Raw genomic sequence first — 24,614 nt, forward strand, 5'->3', positions numbered from 1 at the left:
TGAGTTAAAGAATTTGATGTCATGGTGCTAATAGTCTGGTACTTTTTCTTCCTGATAAGTAGTTTAAAACTTTAAAAAAACTTTTCTTATTGTGAAATAACAATATTTCACGTATATTGAAAAGTGCATAAAGCATAAATGTACAGCTTACAGTATATAACAAATTATAAAATGAACACTCATAACTACTACCCAGGTTAGAAGATTTAATTTTGGCAGGTGTCCTAAAGCCCATTGCGTGCGCTTCCTGATCATAATCTTTGCCTCACACCTAGAGGTGGCCAGTAACTTGATTTAATAGTAATCACGTCTTTACCTTTTTTAAAAATAGTTTTTACCACCTCTGTATGCATCTGCAGTTTAGCTTTGGTGATTTTTCAACATTCTATAAATGGATTAATATAGGATGCCTTCTTTTGTGTCTGGCTTCATTTGCTGAATATTATTTCTAGATTTCTCCATACTATGACTAAAAGGAAGCTTTCATTTTTATTGCTGTGAAAAATTTTATTATAAGAATAGACCTCTGCCAGATCTACTGTTGATGGGTATTTGGGTTATTTACAGTTTGGGGCAATGACAAACAATTCTGTCAAGCACATTCTTGTGTATATGCGGGAGTAAAATATGTGAGAGTTAAAAAAGAATTATAAGGTCTATACCTAAGAGTAGAATTTCTGGGTAATAAAGTCACAGTCACTTTTTGTAAGTCTCATAGAAAAGAACACTGCCAGATAATACCAATGATAACAAATGTTATTCTCACCTGGAGATTAGAATCATTGGTTTACAACATCCTTTATCAAGAAAGTTGACCACAAAGGCAGTTCAGGTCTTTGGGGACAGGGGTAGGGATGTGATGAGAGTTATGTAGGATGGAAAGCAGTCAGATTTAGCTGAAGGTTTAGAAGACCCCCAGAAGGAAGTCTGTCAGTAAATGTGGTGTCATGACAGCTCAGTTTTTTTCAGGAGTTTAATAACATTCTTTATGCTGTCATCCCCCAGGTGAATCTGTAACAGTGGTTCATGTTTTCTCCACCTTATGGGGAAGTTTGGGCAGTGGGGGACAGTTGATCCTTGGCCTTATAGTGATAGCAAAGGACACAGCTCTCTTCGGACTGGGATTTCTTAAGAAGAAGGGAGAGGAATTAACACTATCAAGAGAAGGAAAAAGAATCTTGCCAGAAACAGAGAATGGGAAAAAGAAACATTCTGTTCACCCAGATTAAAGACTCTGTATCTACTAAAATCAATGGTGGCTATAAGAAGACTGTGGTGTAGCAAAGCAAGCCAAAGCAATTTGGGTTTCCTTGCGTGTCATTGTACAAAATGTGCTCTCAGTGGGCCAGTGCGCTGTAATCAACATGGTGTGGTCGAAGAATGGTGTCTGTGTGCCCCGTCACGTGATCACCCTGCTGCGGCATCCTGCCAAGAGGCTACAGGAGCTGTTCCTCGGGTGCCTTGGCTTATCTCAGAGAGAAGGCAGGAGGGTTTATAAGCTTGTGGAGTTTTCTTCCATGACCATTGGCGGAAGTTGAAAACGTGAAGGTTTAATCAGTCTTAGTGGCGTTGTGTCTATCTTATAGGATGTAGTTAATTTAAAGCATTTGGACGCCAAATTAAGATCCCATCAGGATAAAGAGGGAAGGCCTGAGGAATCACTGTTTTCCTTGTGGGATCCTGTCAGATAGGGTCGTTTTTCCATCAGGTATGTGTGTTCCCAGTTGAATAAAGTAGTATTTGTGACAGGTTCTTTTTGAGGACACTTTTAATATGCAGAACAAAACTTAAATTTACTTAAATTAGGATTTAAAATTGGGATTAGGGTTAAATTACGTTGTCTGTTGGACACTGGGATTTGCAGGTTGTCATTGCTACAGACATAAAACTAGCTTATTATTCACTGTAGATCTAAGTCCCTGGTTGACTTGGTTTCTTGTGTTATTTCTGAGCAGTCTCTGAATGTATGGATTTGGTGATGGTTTTTGTGCTGTAGCTGTTATGCCTTTCCTGGAAAACAAAGTGAGCTTTTCATGCCTGAGTAAACACATCGATGCATTATGAAACTGTCAGACTCTGAACAACTGGCATAAGCTCAATTATTCAAATGTGACCCTTTTGAATGGCTTTTGTGTCAGCTAATGCTTTAGTATAACCCGCATAAGGAAATTTCAATACCTTTCCTTAAGAAATTAAATTTCAGCCCTATGATTAAAGAACTGCAAAGGCTTAGTCCTTTTGTTGAGCATGTTCATTATATACAGCTAATTCGTAGCATTCATTTGCCGAGGTTCATAGTTCATTTTATTTTAAAATATCTTTCTTTATTGTTAAAAAAATTAAGTTGTTCGTGCATTTTCCTTGTTGCCAAGCATAACATCCCCCCACCCCCGTGTTCCCTTCCCAACATGCGCATGGGCTTTTCTCCAAAGAGTACCTGCCATTTTGTCTTCTTGTTAAATTATATTTGCGTCGTCAATCTTTTTCAAGTTCTCTGGTCTTTATGGCAACCGTTTTCGTTGTTTGCTTGATATTGAGTTATTAGTAACATGCAGGTCATTTCCCTTATTTGACACGCTTTTCATTTCTAGTGATAAGAATGAAGACACATATTGTGCACCTTAGCTGGTTTTTCTTATTTTCAATTATGTTACGAGAACAGATGCCCAAAAGTATTGTTAAGATGTCAATGGACCTGACAAAGTTTTTATGTTTGGTGTGTTGCCCAACTGGTTTCCAAAAGACTGTGCCTTCCTTTTTGACTGTATAAGTTACAGACCCTTTTACCAAAGGAAAAAAGTGCTGAAGCTTATTAAATGTTAGCATCCTTCACAGTTATCATTTGGAGCACCCTGTCATCTTAGTAGAGACTTTTTCCTTTGTAAATTCAATTTCTATTTTTAGCAAGGTAATATATGCAAATAACTTTTTTAAAAATCCAATAAGCCTCTTGCCCTCCCCTCCCCTACTCCAGCTTCTGGGTTTTGAGAACCTCCAGCTCTGGGATGCTTCTGTTGACATTAGCTTCCACATTGCTAAATGGCTTGCTTTTACAGTTTGATTCCCTCCCTCCTTTTTAGTTATTTATTGATTTCTTCCTATGGAACATGGGACTTTAGCACTTACTGTTTCTTTCCCATCTTCTCAATATTGACATAATATAAATTTTGTTTTTAACAGTATATAAATATTAAAATATTATGACTGTATAAGTATTGTTCATAACCACATTTTATATTTATATTATGACTGTATCTTCTTTTACCCTCTATTTTTTCTGGAATTAACAACTCCCTCCTTTTTTGCTTTCTTTGTTTTCTCTATTTCAGTTTCTAATTTGTCACCAAATGCATCTTTGTGATACTTCCAAGCATGTCAGATAATCCCTCACGTGTGTTTTTTTCTTTTTTAAATAAATTTATTTATTTATTTATTTATTGGCTGTATTGGGTCTTTGTGACTGTGCACAGGCTTTCTCTAGTTGCGGCGAGCCGGGGCTACTCTTCATTGTGGTGCTCAGACTTCTCACTGTGGTGGCTTCTCCTGTTATGGAGCACAGGCTCTAGGTGTGTGGGCTTCAGGAGTTGAAGCATGCGGGCTCAGTAGTTGTGGCTTGTGGTCTCTAGAGCGCAGGCTCAGTAGTTGTGGCACACAGCCTTTGTTACTCTGAGGCATGTGGGGTCTTTCTGGCCCCCCAGGGATTGAACCTGTGTCCCCTGCATTGGCAGGAGGATTCTTAACCATTGCGCCACCAGGGAAGGCCCATAATCCCTCACATGTGTTTTTAATTTTTATTTCTTTTTCTGGGAGCCCTCATGCTTTCTTCAGTGTAGACTGGTTGCTCTTGGGATCCACTGCTTGGCTGCCATCTTGGAATTCCTTTACTGTTTTGTCCTTTCTCTCTCTCTCTCTCTCTGTTTTGTTGATTCTCTGATTTCTGAATCTCAGATCTTTCCTCCTTTTAGATTTATTGGGTTGGCCAAAAAGTTCATTCCCTCTTAAGTAAAAATAAGAGACATTTTTCATTTTCACCAAGAATTTTATTGAACAACATATTCACTAACCAACTTTTTGGCCAACCCGATACTTCCACATTTCGATGGATTCTTGAGAAAGGTGCAAGGACGATAAATTTTCTGCGACCATGCATGTCTGAGAATGTCTTTGGGTGTGTGATTTTAGGATGAGAATACTGTTTTCCTGGAATTTGGAAGGCATTGCTCCGTTGCCTTCTTCCTTTCAAGATTGCTATTGAGTCCAGTGCCATTCTGATTCCCAGTCCTTTGTTATGACCTGCCCCCGCCCCCCCACATCTCTGGAAGCTTTTAGAATCGTCTTATTTCTGGAGTTATGGACTTTTATAATATTGCTTGGTGTCCCTTTGTGTTTTATGTCATTCATTTTATTGGGCACATGGTGGGCCCTTTCACACTGGGATCTCGTGCTTTGCAGTTCCCGTGTTTTCTCTCTCTTTGGAATACCTATTCATTGGATGCAGTACCTTGAGGACTGATCCTCTCATTTTCCTGTTTTTCCTTCCTCTCTTGTTTCTCCATCACATTGTCTTTCTATTCTACTTTCTGAGGGATTTTTGTTAGCTTTATTTTTTATCTCTTTTATTGGATTCTTATATTGATGCTGTACTAGTTGTTAATTTCTGAGAGTTTATTTCTTCTTTGAAGCTTGCCTTTTATGGTGTCATGCTGCTTCACTTCCTCTTCTTTCTCTGTGGGTATTAATTACACTTTTTTTGGTTAGTGAAGTTTTTCCTGCTCCCTACATCACATTTGTTTCTTCTGAGACAGGTGTGGGTGCCCACTGTCTGGCTTGTAAAGAGCTTTCTCCTCAGGTGTCTGGAGAACCTTGGCTTTGTGCAAACGAGATCCAGGCACTTGAAGAAAAAAAGAAGAGAATTGAAGCTCTGAGTTTATGGATGGGACTTGTAACCCGGGGCTTCCCTATTGGATAATCCGTGTCTGTGAGTCTGTCTGTTTTCCCGCGTGGGAGCCTGGCTGCGGGGAGAAGGGGCTGGATCTCAGCGAGCAGGCTCTGACCCCCCTCCCCCTGTTTCCAGTCGGGTGCCTCACCCCTGCCCTTAGCTGTGCGTACACTCAGCTCTCCTGGAGGAAATTTCCAGTCGCCTGCCTGCTTGTGCAGGGGAGAGGAGGGGGTATGGGGGCCTAACTGTCTTTATATCCATTTTCCAACAGTTCTCCTTCCTTCAGAGGTACCTGGACCTAATCTCCTATTGGCTACTCACTCCACAGGCTTAAATTTCAGCTTTGTATTGATTCTTTCATTAGCTGTCATTTATTTATCTGTTTTCTAGCTTCAAGCATTTTGTTGCATATCTAGTTTGCTTCTCGTCCCCTCTCATCTTGAATTGTCTTCATTCTTTTATGTCATATTTTTATATCTATGTCCAACTCCCTATAAATTCCTTTAATGCTATTTTAGTACAGTTTTTAAAGGGTGTGGGGCAAAAGGCATGTGCTTTGTGTGGCGTGGTTAATGGAAGTATCCAGTGCAGGCTCTTTTTAGATTAGCCAAAAATAATTTTTTTCTCCTCTACACATTTGGGGGATATTTATATATTTTGTGATGCACAGTAATTTTTTAAAAAAATGTTTAAGAAATATTCACATATCTTTAACATTGCAGATTTCACATCAGTTTTCATAAGTAGAAAATAGTTTAAAGAAGTCATTACTATTCTCTTGAGTTACTTATTCATTGTTAAAAATTTTTAATTTTGAAATAATTGTAGATGGTGCACAGAGATGTCCTGTGGTACCTAGTTTACCCCGGTGGTGACATCGCCACATGACTTTGGTATAATATAAAAATCAGGAAATTGACATTGATGCAATCCTCGCTAATTTTTAAAAGACATATTGTTTTAAATTTCAGTTGGGCAAAAAGTTTACATTGCAAATAGGTGTGAGACCTACATGAAACTATTTTGTCTTGCAGCAATTTTTCCAGCTAGTCAAGTTACGAAAGCTTGGACTTAGCGATAATGAAATTCAGCGGCTCCCTCCAGAAATAGCAAACTTCATGCAGCTGGTGGAACTTGATGTGTCCCGAAATGGTAAGAAAAAGGATTCCACTTGAATTGGTCATTTGTCTCTTCTGATGCTGATATTTACAATTTTTAGTAAATATAGCTGGATAAATGTTCTTGGGGGAAAGCTGTGTATACGTTTTGGGATGAAATTAATGCCATTATTGAATAGTTTAGTCATCTCGTGGGCGTTTACCCAAAGTGTCATGACACAGGTTTTAGGCGATAACTTTCTCAAAGTTGGTTCAGTCTGATTCACAGTGGTGGAGAGGGGCCTGGCAGATCCTCAGCTTGCCCCCTCATTTGATTGGAGGTGACACTGAGGACTGGTAGTGTGGTCATTTGTCTAGATCTCGGGGGACTGCCGTGGTGGGGGAAAGCGCCCCGGGGAAGGGTTGGTTCCTCCTGGCTGTGGCCCAGCTGCCTGGGCTGCTCCCCTGAGAATCTGTCTCTCTGCTGCAGTGAGCAAACCTGCTTGCCATCCAGGCATTTCTGTCAGTTTCATTCATTTCAGATTAGGCCCCGGGTGGGTCTGCCCACTTGAATTATTTGTGTGGCATATTTGCGAGTTTATTTTGATTTTCAGATTTCAGTGTAATGTTGCTTCCTTTTAATTGAACACCCTAATAGGGTGTTTACATCCTATTTAACCTTTCACATTTAAATGGGTACCCTGGTTTCACCTTGCATTTTATAGCCCTTAGAGCATTCCCAGGGCAGGGGCAGGCTGGTCCCATGGCTTGTTGGAGCATGTTTGATTAATTACTTTAAGTTAAAGTGGCAGCTCCCTGGGGTCCTTTCTTTAGTGATGGAATTCAGTTCTTGCAAGAGCTCTGGTTTAATGTCCTGAGGATAAGCCCAAACGTAATCTGTTGTTTATAAAATGGTAATCTTTTTCTGTCCTTTCTATCACACACCCGCTTTGTGTTTTGTTTTGCTTTCCTACAAAAATCTGTAGGTTCCTTCTCAGCAATCCTCAGGTCTGGCTCTTTCAATCTGATGTCCTCTGCAGAAACCCCAAGGCCTGGACACAGTATTTTCCTGTGGGTCTTTGTTATAAGGCAGCAATGGTAATCAGTACTGGATTGAAAACGTGGTAAAGAAAGAATGATTTTACCCCCTACTTTTTAAATTGCTACCGCATCTCGGATCCAATCCATTGGAAACTGTCTTTAGGCCAAGCCGTAGGACCTTGATATAGTGTCTGCTTTTATTTGTCATGAGAGTTATTTCTTCCCTTAAAGGTATTAGAAAAAGTGAAAAAATTATTTTGGGAGGCTTGTTTACAATGGCTTATTTGGTTGCAGGGGAGTCAGCTCTGCTTAGGTAAAAGGGATTTGATGCTAAGGATTGGGGTGGGGGTAGAACTGAGATTCTAAACGCATTGCCCCGGAGCCCACATCTGACGTCATTTTAGGGGTTTCGTGGCCTCTGTCTTCCGTTTATGGGTGCTCTGTTCTTCCCTGCCCGCCAACCTGCTGTCTTGGAACTGGCCTCTGCAGACCCGCTGTTATAGTCTCTCGCCACGCACTTCTGGGCCTCTGCCCTTGCTGCAGCATCCAGCTGTCATTTCTAAACGAGGCCTGGTTGACCCAGCTCATCTTTTTAAGCCAACCGTAGCCATAGCTCTGGACACCCTGGGTGTTGGCTGCCCTGGGGCAGGGGTGGCAAGCAGTACAGAGCACAGCCCTGCCCTCAGCACAGACGTCATTGATGGGCGGAGTCCCCTTACAGGGCAGTGTGGCAGGGGCGGGCCTCTGAGGCTGTCCTGCCTCTCCCTTATCTAAGCCGAAGGTGATTGAAACTGCTCTCTTGTCTTAGCAGCGATCTCAGTGGTAAAGACTGGCTGGCTATGAACTCTGCAAGGAAGCAGTGACTTTGAAAAATGGTCGCTGAAATCACACAGTCCGAAGAAATCAAATAGCCATTTTGAAATTGACATTAGGAAGGAAAATAAGCAGGGGTCCAGAAATACTTGAGAAAGCGGAGAAGTATCGGCTTTAATTATTTGGGAGCAGAGAGAGCATAGAGCTTGAAGGTTGCAATCCTGTTATTGACTCTGATGGGAAGAGACGCTCTGTGGGAATTCAGCATCGTCAGCGGCCAGTTTTACCAGTTTCCAAATCAGCTGTGTCTTTTCAAATATTCAGAGGAAGAAAGAAGGGCTACGTGCCTCTTTCCACGTGTCCATTTATACCTTCCAGCATGTCAGTAAGAGGAGTGAGCTTTCACTGAGGTCGTGTTGGGTCACACAATGTTTTCTCTCCCTGGAATGCCTACCCTCCTTTTTTCCCCCCTCATTTTCAACCTTTCCTTCTGCAGGTGTTGGCCTTTTGTGATGGATCCTGTAGATCTGCTTTCTTTTTATCAGGCTCTTACAGAAATGCTGGGGGGGGGCGGTTAACCGCCCCGTTCACCTATTGGCAGAGGCTTGCTCTGGCTGGTGTGTGTGTGGGGGGGTGGGGGCGGTGGAGGGGCTTTCTTTGTGGTTGTGAAAAAACTGCACAGATGAGAGAGCAGAACAAGGTTACGGTTTTACTGTAACCAACAGGAACGTGGATCTTGAGCTGTTTCCAGGTTAGGCAAATCTCCCTGTGTCTCCTCTCTCATTCTTTTGGCTGATAAAATCTCAGTAACGTGAATTTCCTAGGCAACTGAGTAGGTGAATTTGTAAGGATTTGGGGCTTATGTCTGGAGCCCCGAGTCGTCTGGAGCCCCAGTGGAGGTGGCCCCCTCTGTGATCAGAGGCTGTTCCTTCGAGTCCTGCCCAGTTCCTGGGTTGCAGTAGGGCCATGGCCAGCATTGGCCACTGTCATGGTAGGACCTTTACTGGTTTCCTCAGTTCCTGATTTTCCAGAAGCATCACTTGCCCGTGGAGGAGGGAGGCAAGTGAGACGTTGGTGTCAGATCACTCAAGCCCTTTGGATCAGTGCTTGTCAAACTTGAACGTGCCGTGAATTACCATAGGATTTCATTAAAATGTGGATTCTGACGCAGTAGGTCTGGGGTGGGTCTGGAGATGCTGCGTTGCTAAGAAGCGCCCCAGGGATGCCAAACACACTGAGGAGGGAAATCTTAGCCACCCCATCCCCAAGCCTGCTCCTAACAGCCCCTCAGCGGTTTCTGGTAGTTTTGAGGACAGATTTGCTCAGTTTCTCTTGGCCCTGCATCTGCCTATGTGGAAGGTGGGAAACCTCTAGGATATTCCTGGCAAAAGGGTAAGATGCTAGAGCTGACTGAAGTTCAAGTTGGCTTTGATTTCAGGAAGAAAATTGGGCCTTTCCTGAAGTTCCCTTGCTCAAGGGAGGGAGATACTACTATAGGCTTCAAACTGAGGTCTGATGCAGTTTTCTGTGGTAAAGTGCATACGCTTTCATGCCTGGACTTTTTGTCTGTTTTCTCTGCTCACTGATTCTTAGCTGTTGGAGGAAAATCCTCTCTGGATATGTAAGAAGAGGCACTACTCCAAAGTACTAGCTCACTGTCCAAGAATCTAGGGCAGACTTTCTTTCTTTTTTTAATAAAGTAAGCAGTGTATTTCTTTCTTAAATTAATTAATTATTATCGTTATTTTTTGGGCTGCATTGGGTTGGCGTTGTTACACAGGGGCTTTCTCTAGTCGTGAGGAGCGGGGGCTATACTTCGTTGTGGGCTTCTCATTGTGGTGGCTTCTCTTGTTGCGGAGCACAGGCTCTAGGCGCACGGGCTTCAGTAGTTGTGGCACACATGCTCAGTAGTTGTGGTTCACGGGCTCTAGAGCGCAGGCTCAGTAGTTGTGACACATGGACTTAGTTGCTTCGCAGCATGTGGGATCTTCCCAGTCCAGGGACCGAACTTGTGTCCCCTGCATTGGCAGGCGCATTCTTAACCACTGCGCCACCAGGGAAGTCCCTAGGGCAGACTTTCTTAATGCATCATGAATCCTGCCAGAAGGGTTAGTAATTTGAATTTTATAGTCTATGCTGTAATTTGACTTATATCACAGTACTGTATCATTATCTATTTAGTTCAGTGTTTCTTCCCCCCAGAGTGTAAGGCATATGCCACCAGCACTGCTAGAGATGATTTTAAGTGGTACTGCAAAACAGCAGTTTTTAATATCGAATCAGAGTGAGGAAGTTATCCTTTTTCCTTTTTATTTAAAAATTTTTTTACTCCCTTTAGGTTGCTTTCTGTAAAACATAATAGCATTATATTGTGTTGTATTGTTATATTGATCTTTTATAGCTGGTGATGATAGCAGCTTTCTATTCATGTTAGTGATTTAAAAATAAATCTTATTCAAAAAAGGTGATATAGAAGAATGAGGTAAATAATAAAGAACACAGGTGCTTCTACTGGGATGGCAGAAATTGTGAAGGTGGACCAGGGATGGATGAAATTAAGGAAACGCTATTCGTATTAGCACAGCCAAAGAGGTCATGAGTTTATTTCTCTTATGGGGCAAATAATACCGCGTGCGGAACGGACATGGCCAGAGACTGCAGTTCTGGCGAATTCCTTTGCAAACTTGAGTGAACAAGAAACTAAAAGATAGTTTTAGTACAAACCCTCACTGGCACCGGGCCAGCACTTCCGAGTTAGCAGATGGACAGCTTATCCAATCCACCAGCAGGATCGTCGTCCCACAACATTGAGAAGCTAGACTTGGATTAAATGCTTGGGTTCGTTGCCCTCTGTTCAGCTGCAAGGTGGGGATCGGTGTCTGTGGTCTGTGGCTGTGGGTTTGTTTGATGAAATCTAAGACCAATTTTGAAGCCTGCCAAAATGACCCTGTATAACATCAGGTCTCGGTGCTTCTGAGTGTGCCCTGAAAATAAAGCTCTTTCTGGCAAGCAGGGCATCCAGTGTGCCTAGAAGTCCTCCTTGGTTATGAAGAGTTAGCTTTTGTAGAGGGCGGGTAATAACTAAATACACCCACAACAGAAGTGTGGCCGAGGCCAGCTCCCACCCACGTAGACGTAAGACCTTCCACAGTCAGGCCATTGTTCCCTTCTCTGTCTCTGCCTTGTCCGGGCCCAGGCTTACTGCTCTGCTTAGCACACCGCTCCAATGCTAGACTTCATCCATGGTATCAGTCGGTGAGTTTCTTTGTCACGGTCACTGTGAAAATGGTACAGGAGACACCCCTCAAAGAGAAGCCCCGCAGTGCCTCTCTGCCTTGCGGGTGGAGAGCTGACAATTTCCACTCCAGACCTGGCTTGGATGCCTTTACAAGTACTGCCCCTTTCCTATCCCAGGTCCTTTCTCTGTCTTTACTTTTTACCTGTTCTTTTGTGAGGAAGAGGGGTTAATAATAGAAAAAATATATTTGCCTTCTACTCACATTTTAATTCCAGATAATAATAATAATTTTCAAAGTGAACGTGGAAGGAAATTTGGCATCTGTGATGTTTTCTAATCAGCTTTCCATACGACAGACAGTTTTTTCGAGGAGGCTTGTTTAGATGTGAGGATGCCTGGGAATCATTTATATATTTATTTATTTTTAAATTAATTAATTAATTTTATTGGCTGTGTTGGGTCATTTTTACTATGCGTGGGCTTTCTTTTAGTTGTGGTGAGTGGGGGCTACTCTTCGTTGTGGTGCGCGAGCTCCTCATTGCCGTGGCTTCTCTTGTTGCGGAGCACAGGCTCTAGGCGCGTGGGCTTCAGTAGTTGCAGCACATGGGCTCAATAGTTGTGGCTCACGGGCTTAGTTGCTCCGTGGCATGTGGGATCTTCCTGGAGCAGGGATCAAACCTGTGTCCCCTGTATTGACAGGCAGATTCTTAACCACCGTGCCACCTAGGAAGCCCCTCTGGGAATCATTTAAACGCTGAAGGAGCTGGAATAAACTATGCAAACAGAACCTTCCTCCCTTTTTTGGTACCATAAAGAAAATCCATGAGTTTATCAAATAAACCTGAAAATCTATCACAAATTAATGTTGCAAATTGTTAAATCCAAAGGGCAGTTTTGACAACAGTGCCTCTGCTCAAAATGATTTTGGAACCCTTTCAGCATTTATTGTTTCACATGTCCTTAGAGCAGTGGTTTCATGTTTACAAATGAATCAGTTTTCAGAAACAGCCTTGCAGTACTTAATGCCAACCTAGGTAAACAAACCAGGACACTGATAATTTTATAGTACTCAAAGTCTGCCTCAGAAGGCAATTTCATGAAAGTGTAAAAGAGTAAACTATTGTTACTCATTAATTCATATGGTTCTTTTCCTCTTATCAGAAAAATTGTGACTGTGCTGAATAACTTGTAGGTTTATATAACTTCCTCTCTCTTGCCTTCTCTCTCTTTAATTAGCAGGTTTGTAATAGAGGTGGTGCCCTGAGTTTGAGGTCAACACCTCGGAATAAATTTTTTAGGTCAGTACTCTTTTCAGTAAGTCGTGGGTTCTCTGAATGCTTAGAGACTTCCGGTAGCTCCTCATCCTCCCTCCACCCCTCCCCTTTCATTCATTCACTCAGTTGTTACTGCTCTGTGGCTGGGTGATGAATTTTCCAAAACAGTGTTGGATTTACACACAGTGGGCTAAGTTGAAGACGCGTAACTGTAGTGGTTTCTCCTGAAATATAAAAAAACCCTGGGTATATATCTGGAGAAAACTCCAATTGGAAAAGATAGATGCACGCCTATGTTCATAGCAGCACTATTCACAATAGCCAATACATGGAAGCAACCTAAGTGTCCATCGACGGATGAATGGATAAAGAAGGTGTGGTATGTATGTATGTGTATATATGTGTGTGTGTGTGTGTATATATATATATATATATATATATATATACATACATACACAAAATGGAATATTACTCAGCCATGAAAAGAATGAAATAATGCCATTTGCAGCGACATGGATGGACCTAGAGATTATCATACTAAGTGTGAAGTCAGCCAGACAAAGACAAATACCTTATGATATCACTTATTTGTGGAATCTAAAATATGACACAGATGAACTTATCTACAAAACAGAAACAAACTCACAGACAGAACAGAGTTGCGGTTACCAAGGGGGTAGGGGGTGGAGGAGGGATGGATTGGGAGTTTGGGATGAGCAGATGCAAACTATTATATACAGGATGGATAAACAACAAGGTCCTACTGTATAGCACAGGGAACTATATTCAATATCCTGTGATAAACCATAATGGGAAAGAATATAAAGAAAAAAGAACTTGTAAATATGCATAACCATGAATCATGGTGCTGTATAACAGAAGTTAACACATTGTAAATCAACTGTACTTCAAAAAAAAAAAAAAAAACCAAACCCAACATGTGGGATGAACAGTCTCTGCTCACTTTCTAATTAAGCAGTTATGTCGGTATCAGGTTGACAGTTTCCAGCTGTAAAAGTGGTTGCGGGTGAGCAGCCATGGCGCTTTAGTTTTGATTTTGAGGTCACCTGTTTTGTCAGGTGACTTGGGCTGGAGCCTAGAGATGCTGAGCCTCTAGGCAGCTGAAGTGTGGATGGCATCTCTCTGTAAGGATGGTGACAGCAATATGCTTCTGCCATGACTACAAATAGTGCTCTGAGCTTATTAAGTTAGGAAAGACATGTCTTAGGAAGGGATGAGGAAGCTGAGGAGGAAAGGGAGCCTGAGGGGCAGGACTGAGAACTGAAACTAAGGATTATATGTAGAAATGATTTGGTTTTTAAATTGGCTTTCTAAATATTGAATATATCCTTAATCTAACATACCTGCTCCAAGCTAATAATAAATTGTAATCCTTACATCTTTTCAGTTTGACAGGGCTTGGATCCAGGTTTTTTTTTTTTGTTGTTGTTGTTTTTAATGTTTGTGGTTATCAACTGTAGCCCGTAATTACTACTTCTTAAAATTCAAGCAACATTTATTGAGTACTTACTGTGTTTGTGTACGGCTCTTTGCTGAATTCTTCTATCCCTTAAGGAGGTAATTCTACAGGCACAACAGACATATGTAAGTAATTTAACATTAATGGCTTATACTATTATATAAATAAAGTGCTCAGGGAGCACAGAGAGGTGTCAGTTACAGTGTAACTGATTTGAAAGAGACTTGAGAGGGTAATGGGGATTTTTGGTTTTAAGTTGAAATCATGCAGTCTTTAACAATTCTCATACTTTAGTTGCAAATTTGGAGGGAGTCAATAATGAGTGGATTCCTCAGCTGTTTGTTAGAAAATTTTTTCAAGTGTTTGTTATATGTGTGCAGAATCAATGATACAATTAAAATGCAAATATCTCAGTGTTTGTCTGTTGGATAGTCACTGAAAATTTTAAGATTTATCAAAAATCAGAGAAGAGGGAATTCTCTGGTGATCCAGTGGTTAGGACTCAGCACTTTCACTGCCTTGGCCCTGGTTCAGTCCCTGGTGGAGGAACTAAGATCTCACAAGCTGTGCGGGGCTAAGAAAATCTCAAGGGCTCAACAGAATGAGAAACTTTGTTGCTGATCAGTTTACAGTTGTGTACGTGTGTGTGCCAGCATGCGTATGTGTGTGTGTGTGTGTGTGTGTGTGTGTGTGTGTGGAGGGGTGGGGGCTGTGGAATGGGGAGGTGGGTTGTGAGAGGCTCTGCCCCATATATTCAGGGATCCCAGCTTCTTCCTCCTTGGACGCCCGTGTTACTTTAACTAGCGGCCACCAAGGTCCTTGGGGGAGGGGGAAATGGTGATTTTTATGGGCCATGTTGAGAAGTGGCCTACATCATCCCCATCCATGTTCTGCTGGCCAATTTTATGTCCCCAATATACCTGAAAGGATCTGGGAAGTGCAGTTAGCTATTTACACGAGAAAAGGAGAAATTCAGCTGTTGGTGAGGTGCGAGCAGCAGCTGCCACCACTGGCATTTAATCGAACCCTGGAATTGTACGGTTTTATGTCACGGATCACACACAGGCCTGGTAAACACACACACACACGATTCTGTCGCACTGTCGCAAGCTTCCGGTGAGTGACCCATTTGTAATGCCCCCAAAGAGGAAGGGTAGCCTCCTTCCCACATCTGCACAGAAATGAGTAAACCCAGACACGGGTCGACATGATGGGTGGCCATGCATTTGCTAATAGTTAGCATAAAACCTATGCAAGTATGCATGCTTTTTTTTTAAATTTGAATTTTTAGAAACTGGTTTAAAGTATATTTTGAAAAGGAGAGTTCTCTGTTTGAGGGATGTTTGAAGCCCTTGCTCTGGGCAACGTGGAATCCTGAAAGGTTTTCGGGACAGGGGTCACCATCTTGGTGAAGTTATTTCGGCTCTCTGTGCCTCAGGTTCTTCATCTGGGAAATGGTATTATGACTCTTAAAAGAGGCTGTGTATGTAAAGGGCTTAAAGCAGTGCCTTGCACATAATGAACACTCAGCGTTGGCTGCTGGAATTAACCCTATTATCGTCCTTTGTTTTGGGTCATGAAGCTGTGCACCAGGACTGTGAGAATAAGAGTGCAGGGCAGGGGTGAGGACACAAGCAGGTCTGAGGGCTAGAGTGACGGAGGTGAGGGATATCCAGGTACTGTGTGTCTTATGCTGGGCATGGTGCTGTTTCATCACACCTGTATTTTATCTAATCCACACACCAATCTCGTGAGCTGGGTAGAAGTACCTCAGGATGACTGATGAGGGGCTTGAAGAAGTTTTGACGTGCCTCCAAGTCGTATTTCTAGTTAGTGACGGAGCTGAAATAAGAAACCCAGAGAGGTGGCACTTTTCATTATTTGGGGAACATTGAGCATGATAAGGGTTTTAGTCTATTTTGAGAGAAAAAATATAGACGATATTATGACTGAGTACTTTCTGCATTTGCAGATGAAAATAGGAAAGAGTCATCCTAAGAGATTTAAACTCATGAAATTCTACCTAGTGAATGAATTCAACCACCAGGAGAAGTGGTCCACCCTAAGAGGTGGCTTGTACACCGCAAGGGTCCACCCTAAGAGGTGGCTTGTATGTCTTTTATGGCCAAAAAGGAAATATCATCTAATGAAAGAGCATAGGGCTTTCTTGGGAAGCTCTGATGTGACCCTTCTAAGGTCATTGTTGTGCTGTCTTGGCAAAAGATTGGCATGTGGCCGGAAGTGTAGAACAAGGAAAGCCAAAAACAAAGACTGTATGGTACTTTACCTTTGAAAGAAAAGTAAAGAGATTAGACAACGTGAATGTCTCAGATCCCTTGGAAGTAGGTGTGGCCCTCTCCTATGGAGAGGACTTTGTTTCTAACTGCCAGTGGCTGAGATCATCCCATGTTCTTTTCTCAGAGTGTGAATATTCCACAAACACTGTGATGGGACATTAGTTCTCAATAAGGGTGCTGAAGAGAGGTGATACACTGACACGTTGACATCAGTACCTGGCTGCATTGGCATGCAGCCTGATCACTGGTCCCACATGAATTTTCTTAGCATGATACACATTGTCATAGCCTTATTTTTTCTGAGCAAACTGTCACTGACCTGGCAACTGGGTGACTCACCTGGTTAACCCTCTGACGTTCATCTCACCCATGGTGTACACATGAGGCTCTGCTTGGACTAGCCAGTGGGTTTCCCTCTGGGAAATTCTTCTTTGCCACATAGAGCAGTCCCATGTAGCTGGTGTCCTTTTTTTTTTTCCTCCTTTTTTCTTGCTGTAGACAAAGTGAGTTACATTTGACCTGTCCCTAAGAAGACTAGGAAGGGTAGAGCAAGGAATTATCAGGATCATTTCTTATCCAGCTTATGTTTTTTAAAGCACATGTTGCTTGTTTAGAATTAATAATAAAGAAACGTAAAGAAACACTGTTGAAAAACCAAGAGAACTGTGTGAATCTTTATCCTCAGAATACTTATTGAGGGCTTACTATGTATGAGCTGTGAGGCCAAGCAAGCATGTCAGGTGTGTTATCACGCTTAATCCTCAAACCACCTCCAAGAAGGAAGCTTGCAGCTCCCTTTTTAACAGATGAGAAAACCGAGTCTCAGGTTTAAAAAACCTTGTCTTTGGTTGCAGGGCGAGTGAGCAGTGGATCCAGGTTCCAAATCACAATTCTGTCTCTCCAGTGTAAAAATTTTATATCATACTACCCAGAGATAGTCATCATTAATGTTTTTATGCTTTCTCTTTCTCTTTTTCCTTTTCATTACTTGCTTCACAAAATTGGGGTCAGGCAGCATATAGATATTTCTGTTTTGCCTTCATTCACTTCGCATAGGTTTGCAAACATTTCCCGAACCATATTGTTCAACATTTAACTGTTTTAACAAGGCAGATACGTCAATACCTCTTGCCATTTCATCTTTCTGGAGAAAACATGAACTGATCTGTAACTTTAATACCAACAGGAAGCTATAAGTTTCAAAGGTAGGACTGGTGTAGGTAACCAACAAGATGGGGAAATTTCCAGAAGATGTAAGTTAAATAAAGGCAACCAGGCAGAGTGAGGAAAGAGGTGAGTAAGCAGTTTAGAAGTCTCTACCTGATTTAGGATTCTCATGTTGAAATCAGTCAGGGAGGCACAGCTATCCCCTAGGGCCATGTGGCTGCAGCGAGAGGTACACGGGAAAGAATGTGGGCAGACGCAGACCGCAGATCAAGCACTAGGGCTCAGCTGCTTTTAAGGTTCTGTGAAGCAATCGGCTCCGTATTTACCTAACATATGTTTTGTTTGTGAAGGTGCTTGGTGAAAGTGCCATTGCATGTTCACAGTTGATGCCCTGAAGTGTTTAACTTTGCTGTTCACCCTTTGTTTGATGGTGTTGCAGGATGTGAAAGAATCGGCTTCCTGCATTCAGCGGGTTGGATGAGTGGTGGGTCAAGAGGAACAAGGGAGTCTGAGCAAGGTGGACCAACGAGGGAGGGCCAGGTGCCAAGAACTCCACACGCGTCCTCAGCAGAAGGCAGCCCAGAGCTGGGGGGTGGGGGAACACCGGAGAGGCCGGGGGGACGGAGATCTCTGGGCAGAGGCCTCAACTGAGTCGGGGAGGCAGCAGGCATCCTGGGAACCGAGCAGGTCATGGGCATTCCTTCCTGCCTTATCTAACTTGGCCCTTCATAGCTTTTTAAATTAAATTTTTATTTTATATTGGACGATAGTTGATTTATAACGTTGTGTTAGTTTCAGGTGTACAGCTAAGTGATTCAGTTATACATACACATATATCCATTCTTTTTCAGATTCTTTACCCGTATGCATTATTACAGAATATTGAGCAGAGTTCCCTGTGCTGCACAGTAGGTCCTTGTTATCTGTTTTATATATAGTATTGTGTATATGTTAATCCTAAGCTCCTAATTATCCCTCCCATCCATGTTTTTCCTTTGGTAACCATACGTTTGTTTTCCACGTCTTCTGTTTCTGTTTCGTAAGTTCGTGTCATTCTTTTTTTGAGTCCACTTATGTGATATCCTATGATATTTGTCTTTTTCCACCTGACTTACTTCACTTAGTGTGATCATCTCTAGGTCCATCCATGTTGCTGCTAATGGCATTAGTTCATTCTTTTTTATGGCTGAGTAATATTCCATATGTGTATGTACCACATCTTCTTTATTCATAACTCAGACCTTCTCATCAAGGTCCTGCCTTCGGCTTTTGTCATGGACCAGTCAGCCTTTATATGTGACCCACTGGACCATAGCAAAGGAAGTCTCTCTGTAGCTTGTTGGCATTGCCTGAGCAGATGCTCTGGTCTTCTGGAGACCTTCCCTGCAGCCAGCTGAAGTTATTCTTATTTCTAAAATGCCTCTTGACTGTGCTGGCAACTTTTCTGACCTTCCTCAGGGATCCAGATGGGAAGAGAGAAACTCAAATAAGTGTTCTAAATGAAGGCAGCATATTTCCTCGTGAAAGGCCCAACAAAGCACTGGTGAAGTCTTGGCTGGAATGCATGCTTCACTGAGATAAGGGACAAAGGAGCAGAACAGAGTTTTAGAATGAATTGTATTCATTGCTTGAATTTTTAACCAGCACCAGGTATTCGAGTTCTGTGCTAGGAGCCAGTGGTAGCAAGTCAGATTGGTGATGACTTTCAAGGGATTTAGGGGACAGGAATGAAAGGACCAGGTCCATCTGTGATGGCAGGATGGTGTCAGAGGTGCACCTGTATGAGCCTGGGGGCAGGTCTCTACCATTCCCAGGGAAGAGTATTAAGAAGGCTTCCTGGGAAAGATGACATTTACTCAAGCTCCGAGCAACAAGTCACAGGTAGAGACAAAGAAATGCAAGAAGGATGTTCCCGGGCAGATGACAAACCGTGTGTGAGTAAGTGAGTGACTGAGAGTGTGTGTGTGTGTGTGTGTGTGTGTGTAAGTCTGAAATTTGGGAAATGCAAGATATTACTGTAGCGCATTGCAAGAGATGAGGCAGGAGAGAGGTGGATGGCAGCGGGATCAGGGAGGCCTGTGGGCTCAGCTAGGGAATGTTTTCTTGAAACCCGGGGGTGGGGGTGGAGTTGGCGCTGTGAAAGGGTGTCCAGCAGGCGAGTGACTCCCAGATCACCCAGCACCAGCAGGGAGGTGGGGTCAGCTGGGCGCAGCCTGGAGGCAGGAGGCCAGGCATCCACATGGGGAATGGAGAGACCGGAGTGGGAGCAGGAAAAAGGGAGATGCTGGGCCAGGTGTGAGGGTGGCAGATGGGGAGGGATGTGCTGGATGCGGAGGGAAGGGCGAGTGAGAGGTCTGCGTCTGAAACTCCCACTTCCCACTGTGGGGAGATGGGAGACACTAAAGACAGGGTCAGGACTGAGGGCAAAGATGAGGGGGGGATGCCTTTGGAGGATCCCAGTGGGGGTGTTTGGTGGGCAGCTGAGTATCAGGGTCTGAGGCTCAGGGGAGGTGAAGGTTTGGGAGGCATCCCCGTGGAGGTGATGGTTGGAGCTTCAGGAATGAGGCCAGGCATGTGCAGGATGTCACTGTTTAAGGCAGAGCAGAGGAACATCCGGGAGAGTTGGTCAACAGTGCTGGCTGGTGTCGTAGACAACCCAAACGAGAGCGTGGCTGCTGTGTCATCAAGTCAGACACCCCGGAGGATATCCTTCACGGGCAGAGCTAATGCTTATGGATCAATGCATAGAATTGTCACCATGGATGAGACATCCAGGCAAGGCTGCGGGAAGGCAGGACCTTGGGGAGCAGGAAGGACCAATGAAAAGGAACCTGAGACAGAGGCTGGGAAGGAGCAGGTGCAGAAACGGGAGCATCCTGAGACCTTGCCAGGAGCCAGATTCGGGAAGCACATCCGGGAAGGCTGCCTGGAAAATGGGGTGGGATGGTCAATAAACGTGGGCTAATTTGGCATCCGGGAGGTCATCTGTGACCGGAGAGGTGACGCCAGAGTGGTTTGTGGCACTCATTGCTTGTTGTTTTGTGCATTTCTCCGGACTCTGCGAGATCAGAAGAGTGCTTGAAAAACACCTGCAGCCCCCATTTCTGGGAGGAAACAGCAGCAATCACAGTTTCCTGCTGGATCTGCCAGTTCTAAGGGACGGGAGCCATCCTGATGTGATGTGTGTCCTGGACGGCTGACCATAATATAATTAATGGAGGAGTTTCATAAGTCAGGTCATAACGTGTATGGGTTTGATCAGTGTGTGGCATGGGAATGAGCCATCCAGGCAGACCCAGAAGGGAAAAGGTGGGGGAAACCAGTCTCCAATATTCCTTTTCCAGAGTCTGGTTGTCAGTGATGGTTGGGACCAGAGTGGTCTCTGGGCATTTTAAGCCTGGTTATTCCATCTTAAGTGTTGAGGACCACAGACAGAGTTCCTCCTTCTAAGACCCTTTAATAATTGCATTTACCCATGTGTTTCCAAGTTTTTTTCACCTTGGGATTTTTTTTTTAATTATAAAAGCAGCATATGGTTTATTTATTTATTTATTTATTTTTAAGAACTTTTATTGAGATACAGTTAACAGGCAATAAACAGCATATATTTAGAGTGTACAATTTGGTATCCCAATCTCCCAGTTCATTCCCCTGCAACCCTCCCTGCTTTCCCCACTTGGTGTCCATATGTTTGTTCTCTACACCTGTGTCTCTATTTCTGCCTTGCATTTCCTCTTTCATAGTTGTTAGCATTTGCCTTATGTATTGAGGTGCTCCTCTATTGGGTGCATATATGTTTATCATTGTTATCTCCTTTTCTTGGATGGATCCCTTGATCTTTATGTAGTGTCCTTTCTTGTCTCTTCTAACAGTTTTTATTTTAAAGTCTATTTTATCTGATACGAGTATTGCTACTCCAGCTTTCTTTTGATTTTCATTTGCATGGAATATCTTTTTCCATCCCCTCACTTTCAGTCCGTATGTGTCCCTAAGTCTGAAGTGGGTCTCTTGTAGGCAGCATATATATGGGCCTTGTTTTTGTATCCATTCAGCCAGTCTGTGTCTTTTGGTTGATGCATTTAGTCCATTTACATTCAAGGTAATTATTGATATGTATGTTCCTATTACCATTTTCTTAATTGTTTTATTGTTGTTTCTGTAGGTCCCTTTCTTCTCTTATGTTTCCTGCTTAGAGAAGTTCCTTTAGCATTTGTTTTAGGGCTGGTTTGGTGGTGCTGAATTCTCTTAGCTGTTGCTTGTCTGTAAAGATTTTGATTTCTCCATCAAATCTGAATGAGATCCTTGCTGGGTAGAGTATTCTTGGTTGTAGGTTCTTCCCTTTCATCACTTGAAATATATCATGCCACTCCCTTCTGGCTTGCAGAGTTTCTGCTGAGAAATCAGCTGTTACCCTTATGGGAGTTCCCTTGTATGTTATTTGTCGTTTTTCCTTTGTTGCTTTTAATAACTTTTTTCTGTTTTTAATTTTTGTCAGTTTGACTAGTATATGTCTTGGCATGTTTCTCCTTGGGTTTATCCTGCCTGGGACTCTCTGTGCTTCCTGGACTTGGGTAGCTATTTCCTTTCCCATGTTAGGGAAGTTTTCAACTATAATCTCTTCCAGTATTTTTCTCAGGTCCTTTCTTTCTCTCTTCTCCTTCTGGGACCCCTATAATGCGAATGTTGGTGCGTCCCAACATTCGCATTATAGGGGTCCCAGAAGGAGGCCTCTTAGGCTGTCTTCAGTTCTTTTCATTCTTTTTTCTTTATTCTTTTCCACATCAGGGATTATCACCATTCTGTCTTCCAGGTCACTTATTCGCCTTTCTGCCTCAGTTAATCTGCTATTGGTTCCTTCTAGTGTATTTTTCATTTCAGTTATCGTGTTGCATATCTCTGCTTGTTTGCTCTTTAATTCTTCTAGGTCTTTGGTAAACTTTTCAATCTTTGCATCCAGTCTTTTTTCAAAGTCCTGGATCATCTTCACCATCATTATTCTGAATTCTTTTTCTGTAAGGGTGCCTATCTCCTCTTCATTTAGTTGTTTTTCTGGGTTTTTATCCTGTCCCTTCATCTGGTACAAAGTCCTCTGCTTTTTCATTTTCTCTATCTTTCTGTGGCTGTGGTTTTCAGTTCCACAAGATGAAATACTGCTGATACTGCTTGATACTGCTGTCTGCTCTCTTGGGGAGGAAGCTATCTAGGACTCTCGTGCATGCTTCCTGATGGGAGGGACTGATCAAAGCAGCATATGGTTTATTATAAAAAGTCAGTGGAGGCAAAGTTTCAGTCATCTACCTGCTCTTCCCACTTGCAAACTCTCTGCGCCCTGGTGAGGTTACGGTATTGGGTGTCACACTACACTTGGCTTATTTATTTATTTTTTTTAAAGAACTTTTATTGAGATACAGTTAACAGACAATAAACAGCATATATTTAGAGTGTACAATTTGGTATCTCAGTCTCCCAATTCATTCCCCCCCAACCCTCCCCTCTTTCCCCACTTGGTGTCTGTATGTTTGTTCTCTACATCTGTGTCTATATTTCTGCACACTAGGCTTATCTTTATGACACCTCTCTCCCCCACTGGATTTTGAGTCATTGTGGGCAAAGGCTGTGCCTCTCTTACTTACCTTTGCTTCCTTACTTTCTGCCATGTAGCCTAACATGTCACCAGGGTTCACTAAATATTAGTTGCATAAATAATCTGATATATGAACACATGAGTGAATAGGGTGATCTCTTAGGCTTTGCCCTCGGGGCCACTGCTTCTGTTTTAACTTCAGAGAGAAATTGAATACAAGAGGAGAGCCCCCGTTTTTATCACTTTTTTGATTTGTAGGAGCACTTATTCTATGAATGGTGCTTTGTACAGGGTCTGTAGCCCCTCTATCCAGCCTTGAGGCAGATTTCTTGAATTATATGCCAATTTCAGAATTAATCAGTTCAGAAACTGGTAGATGGCTGGTAGAGAATCAATGAGATGAGAGGCTTGGCACTTCCATGGCATTGTAAAGTGTCATCTTTGTAATGCATTTTAAGTTCTTAAAAAGAAGCACATTGGAACTTCTACATTAAGTTCAAACAGTCGAGAAACTTTTGTTGTGCTTTCTCTGCACGTCAGGCACTGGGATGGTATCACACATAGAGCAGAAAGAAAAGTCCTGTCCAAGAGACGACAGGCTACAGTCTATCCCCAGAGGCCTGCAGACCCATGTGGGCAAAACCATATTTGTAGGTTTAAAAGGGAGGATGGAGAAAAAAGATGACCAAGTCCAGCAAATCGGAATGTCCTGCTGACCATCAGAGAAAGGGGATTTCAGGTATTATGGGAGCAAGAATTCTTTCTACCAGGAAATTTAGACTTTGGATTTTGTTCTTCCTTCCTTCACTTGGAGCAGTGTTTCTCCAGGTGGCCTCTGGGACCACCTACATCAGAATCCTTGTTAAAATTGCATATTTCCCACCTTCCCCAAGGGCTACACAATCAGAATTCCCAGAGCAGGATCCCTGGAGTCTGCATTTTAATCTCCAGGGAAACTCATGTAAGTTAAATTGGAGCCGGGAGCCACTCATTTAAGAACCTAACCATAACCATAATATGAAAAGGTATGTGTACCCCAGTGTTCACTGCAGCACTGTTTACAATAGCCAAGACATGGAAGCGACCTGCATGTCCATCGACAGATGAATGGATAAAGATGTGAGATATAGATTTAGATATATCTATCTATATAGCACAGATACACAGATGTGTGTGTACACACACACACACACACACACACACACACACAATGGAATATTACTGAGCCATAAAAAGAATGAAAGAATGCAATTTAGAGCAACATGGATGGACCTAGACATTATTATACTAAGTGAACAGAGAAAAGACAAATATATGATATTGCTTATATGCGGAGTCTGAAAAAGAAAGATACAGGTGAACTTATACAGAAATAGATCCACAGACATAGAAAACAAACTTATGGTTACCAAAGGGAAGTGGGGAGGAATAAATTAGGTGTTTGGGATTAACAGGTACACACTACTATATGTAAAATAGGTAATAAACAAGGACCTACTGTATAGGACAGGGAACTAGACTTAATATTCTGTAATAACCTATAAGGGAAAAGAATCTGAAAAAGAATCTATTTATAAATATACACCTATATATATCTATATATCTGAATCACTTTGCTTTACACCTGAAACTGACACATTGTAAATCAGCTATACGTCAATAAAAAAATAAAAAACATCCCTAT

The 24,614-nt window shown here is 42.6% G+C and overlaps 1 protein-coding gene across 1 annotated transcript in view; it reads left to right on the plus strand.

Moving 5' to 3' along the window:
• The window catches only part of LRRC1 (leucine rich repeat containing 1), a 124,490-nt gene that overhangs the window by 37,944 nt on the left and 61,932 nt on the right, over positions 1–24,614 (plus strand). The window contains exon 2 of the mRNA XM_057699349.1: positions 5,974–6,091. Within this exon, the coding sequence (XP_057555332.1) occupies positions 5,974–6,091 (118 nt within the window). The remainder of the gene's footprint in view (positions 1–5,973; positions 6,092–24,614) is intronic.

The sequence above is a fragment of the Hippopotamus amphibius genome, chromosome 11 (genome assembly GCF_030028045.1).
Source record: "Hippopotamus amphibius kiboko isolate mHipAmp2 chromosome 11, mHipAmp2.hap2, whole genome shotgun sequence".
In the NCBI taxonomy this organism is placed as follows: domain Eukaryota; kingdom Metazoa; phylum Chordata; class Mammalia; order Artiodactyla; family Hippopotamidae; genus Hippopotamus; species Hippopotamus amphibius.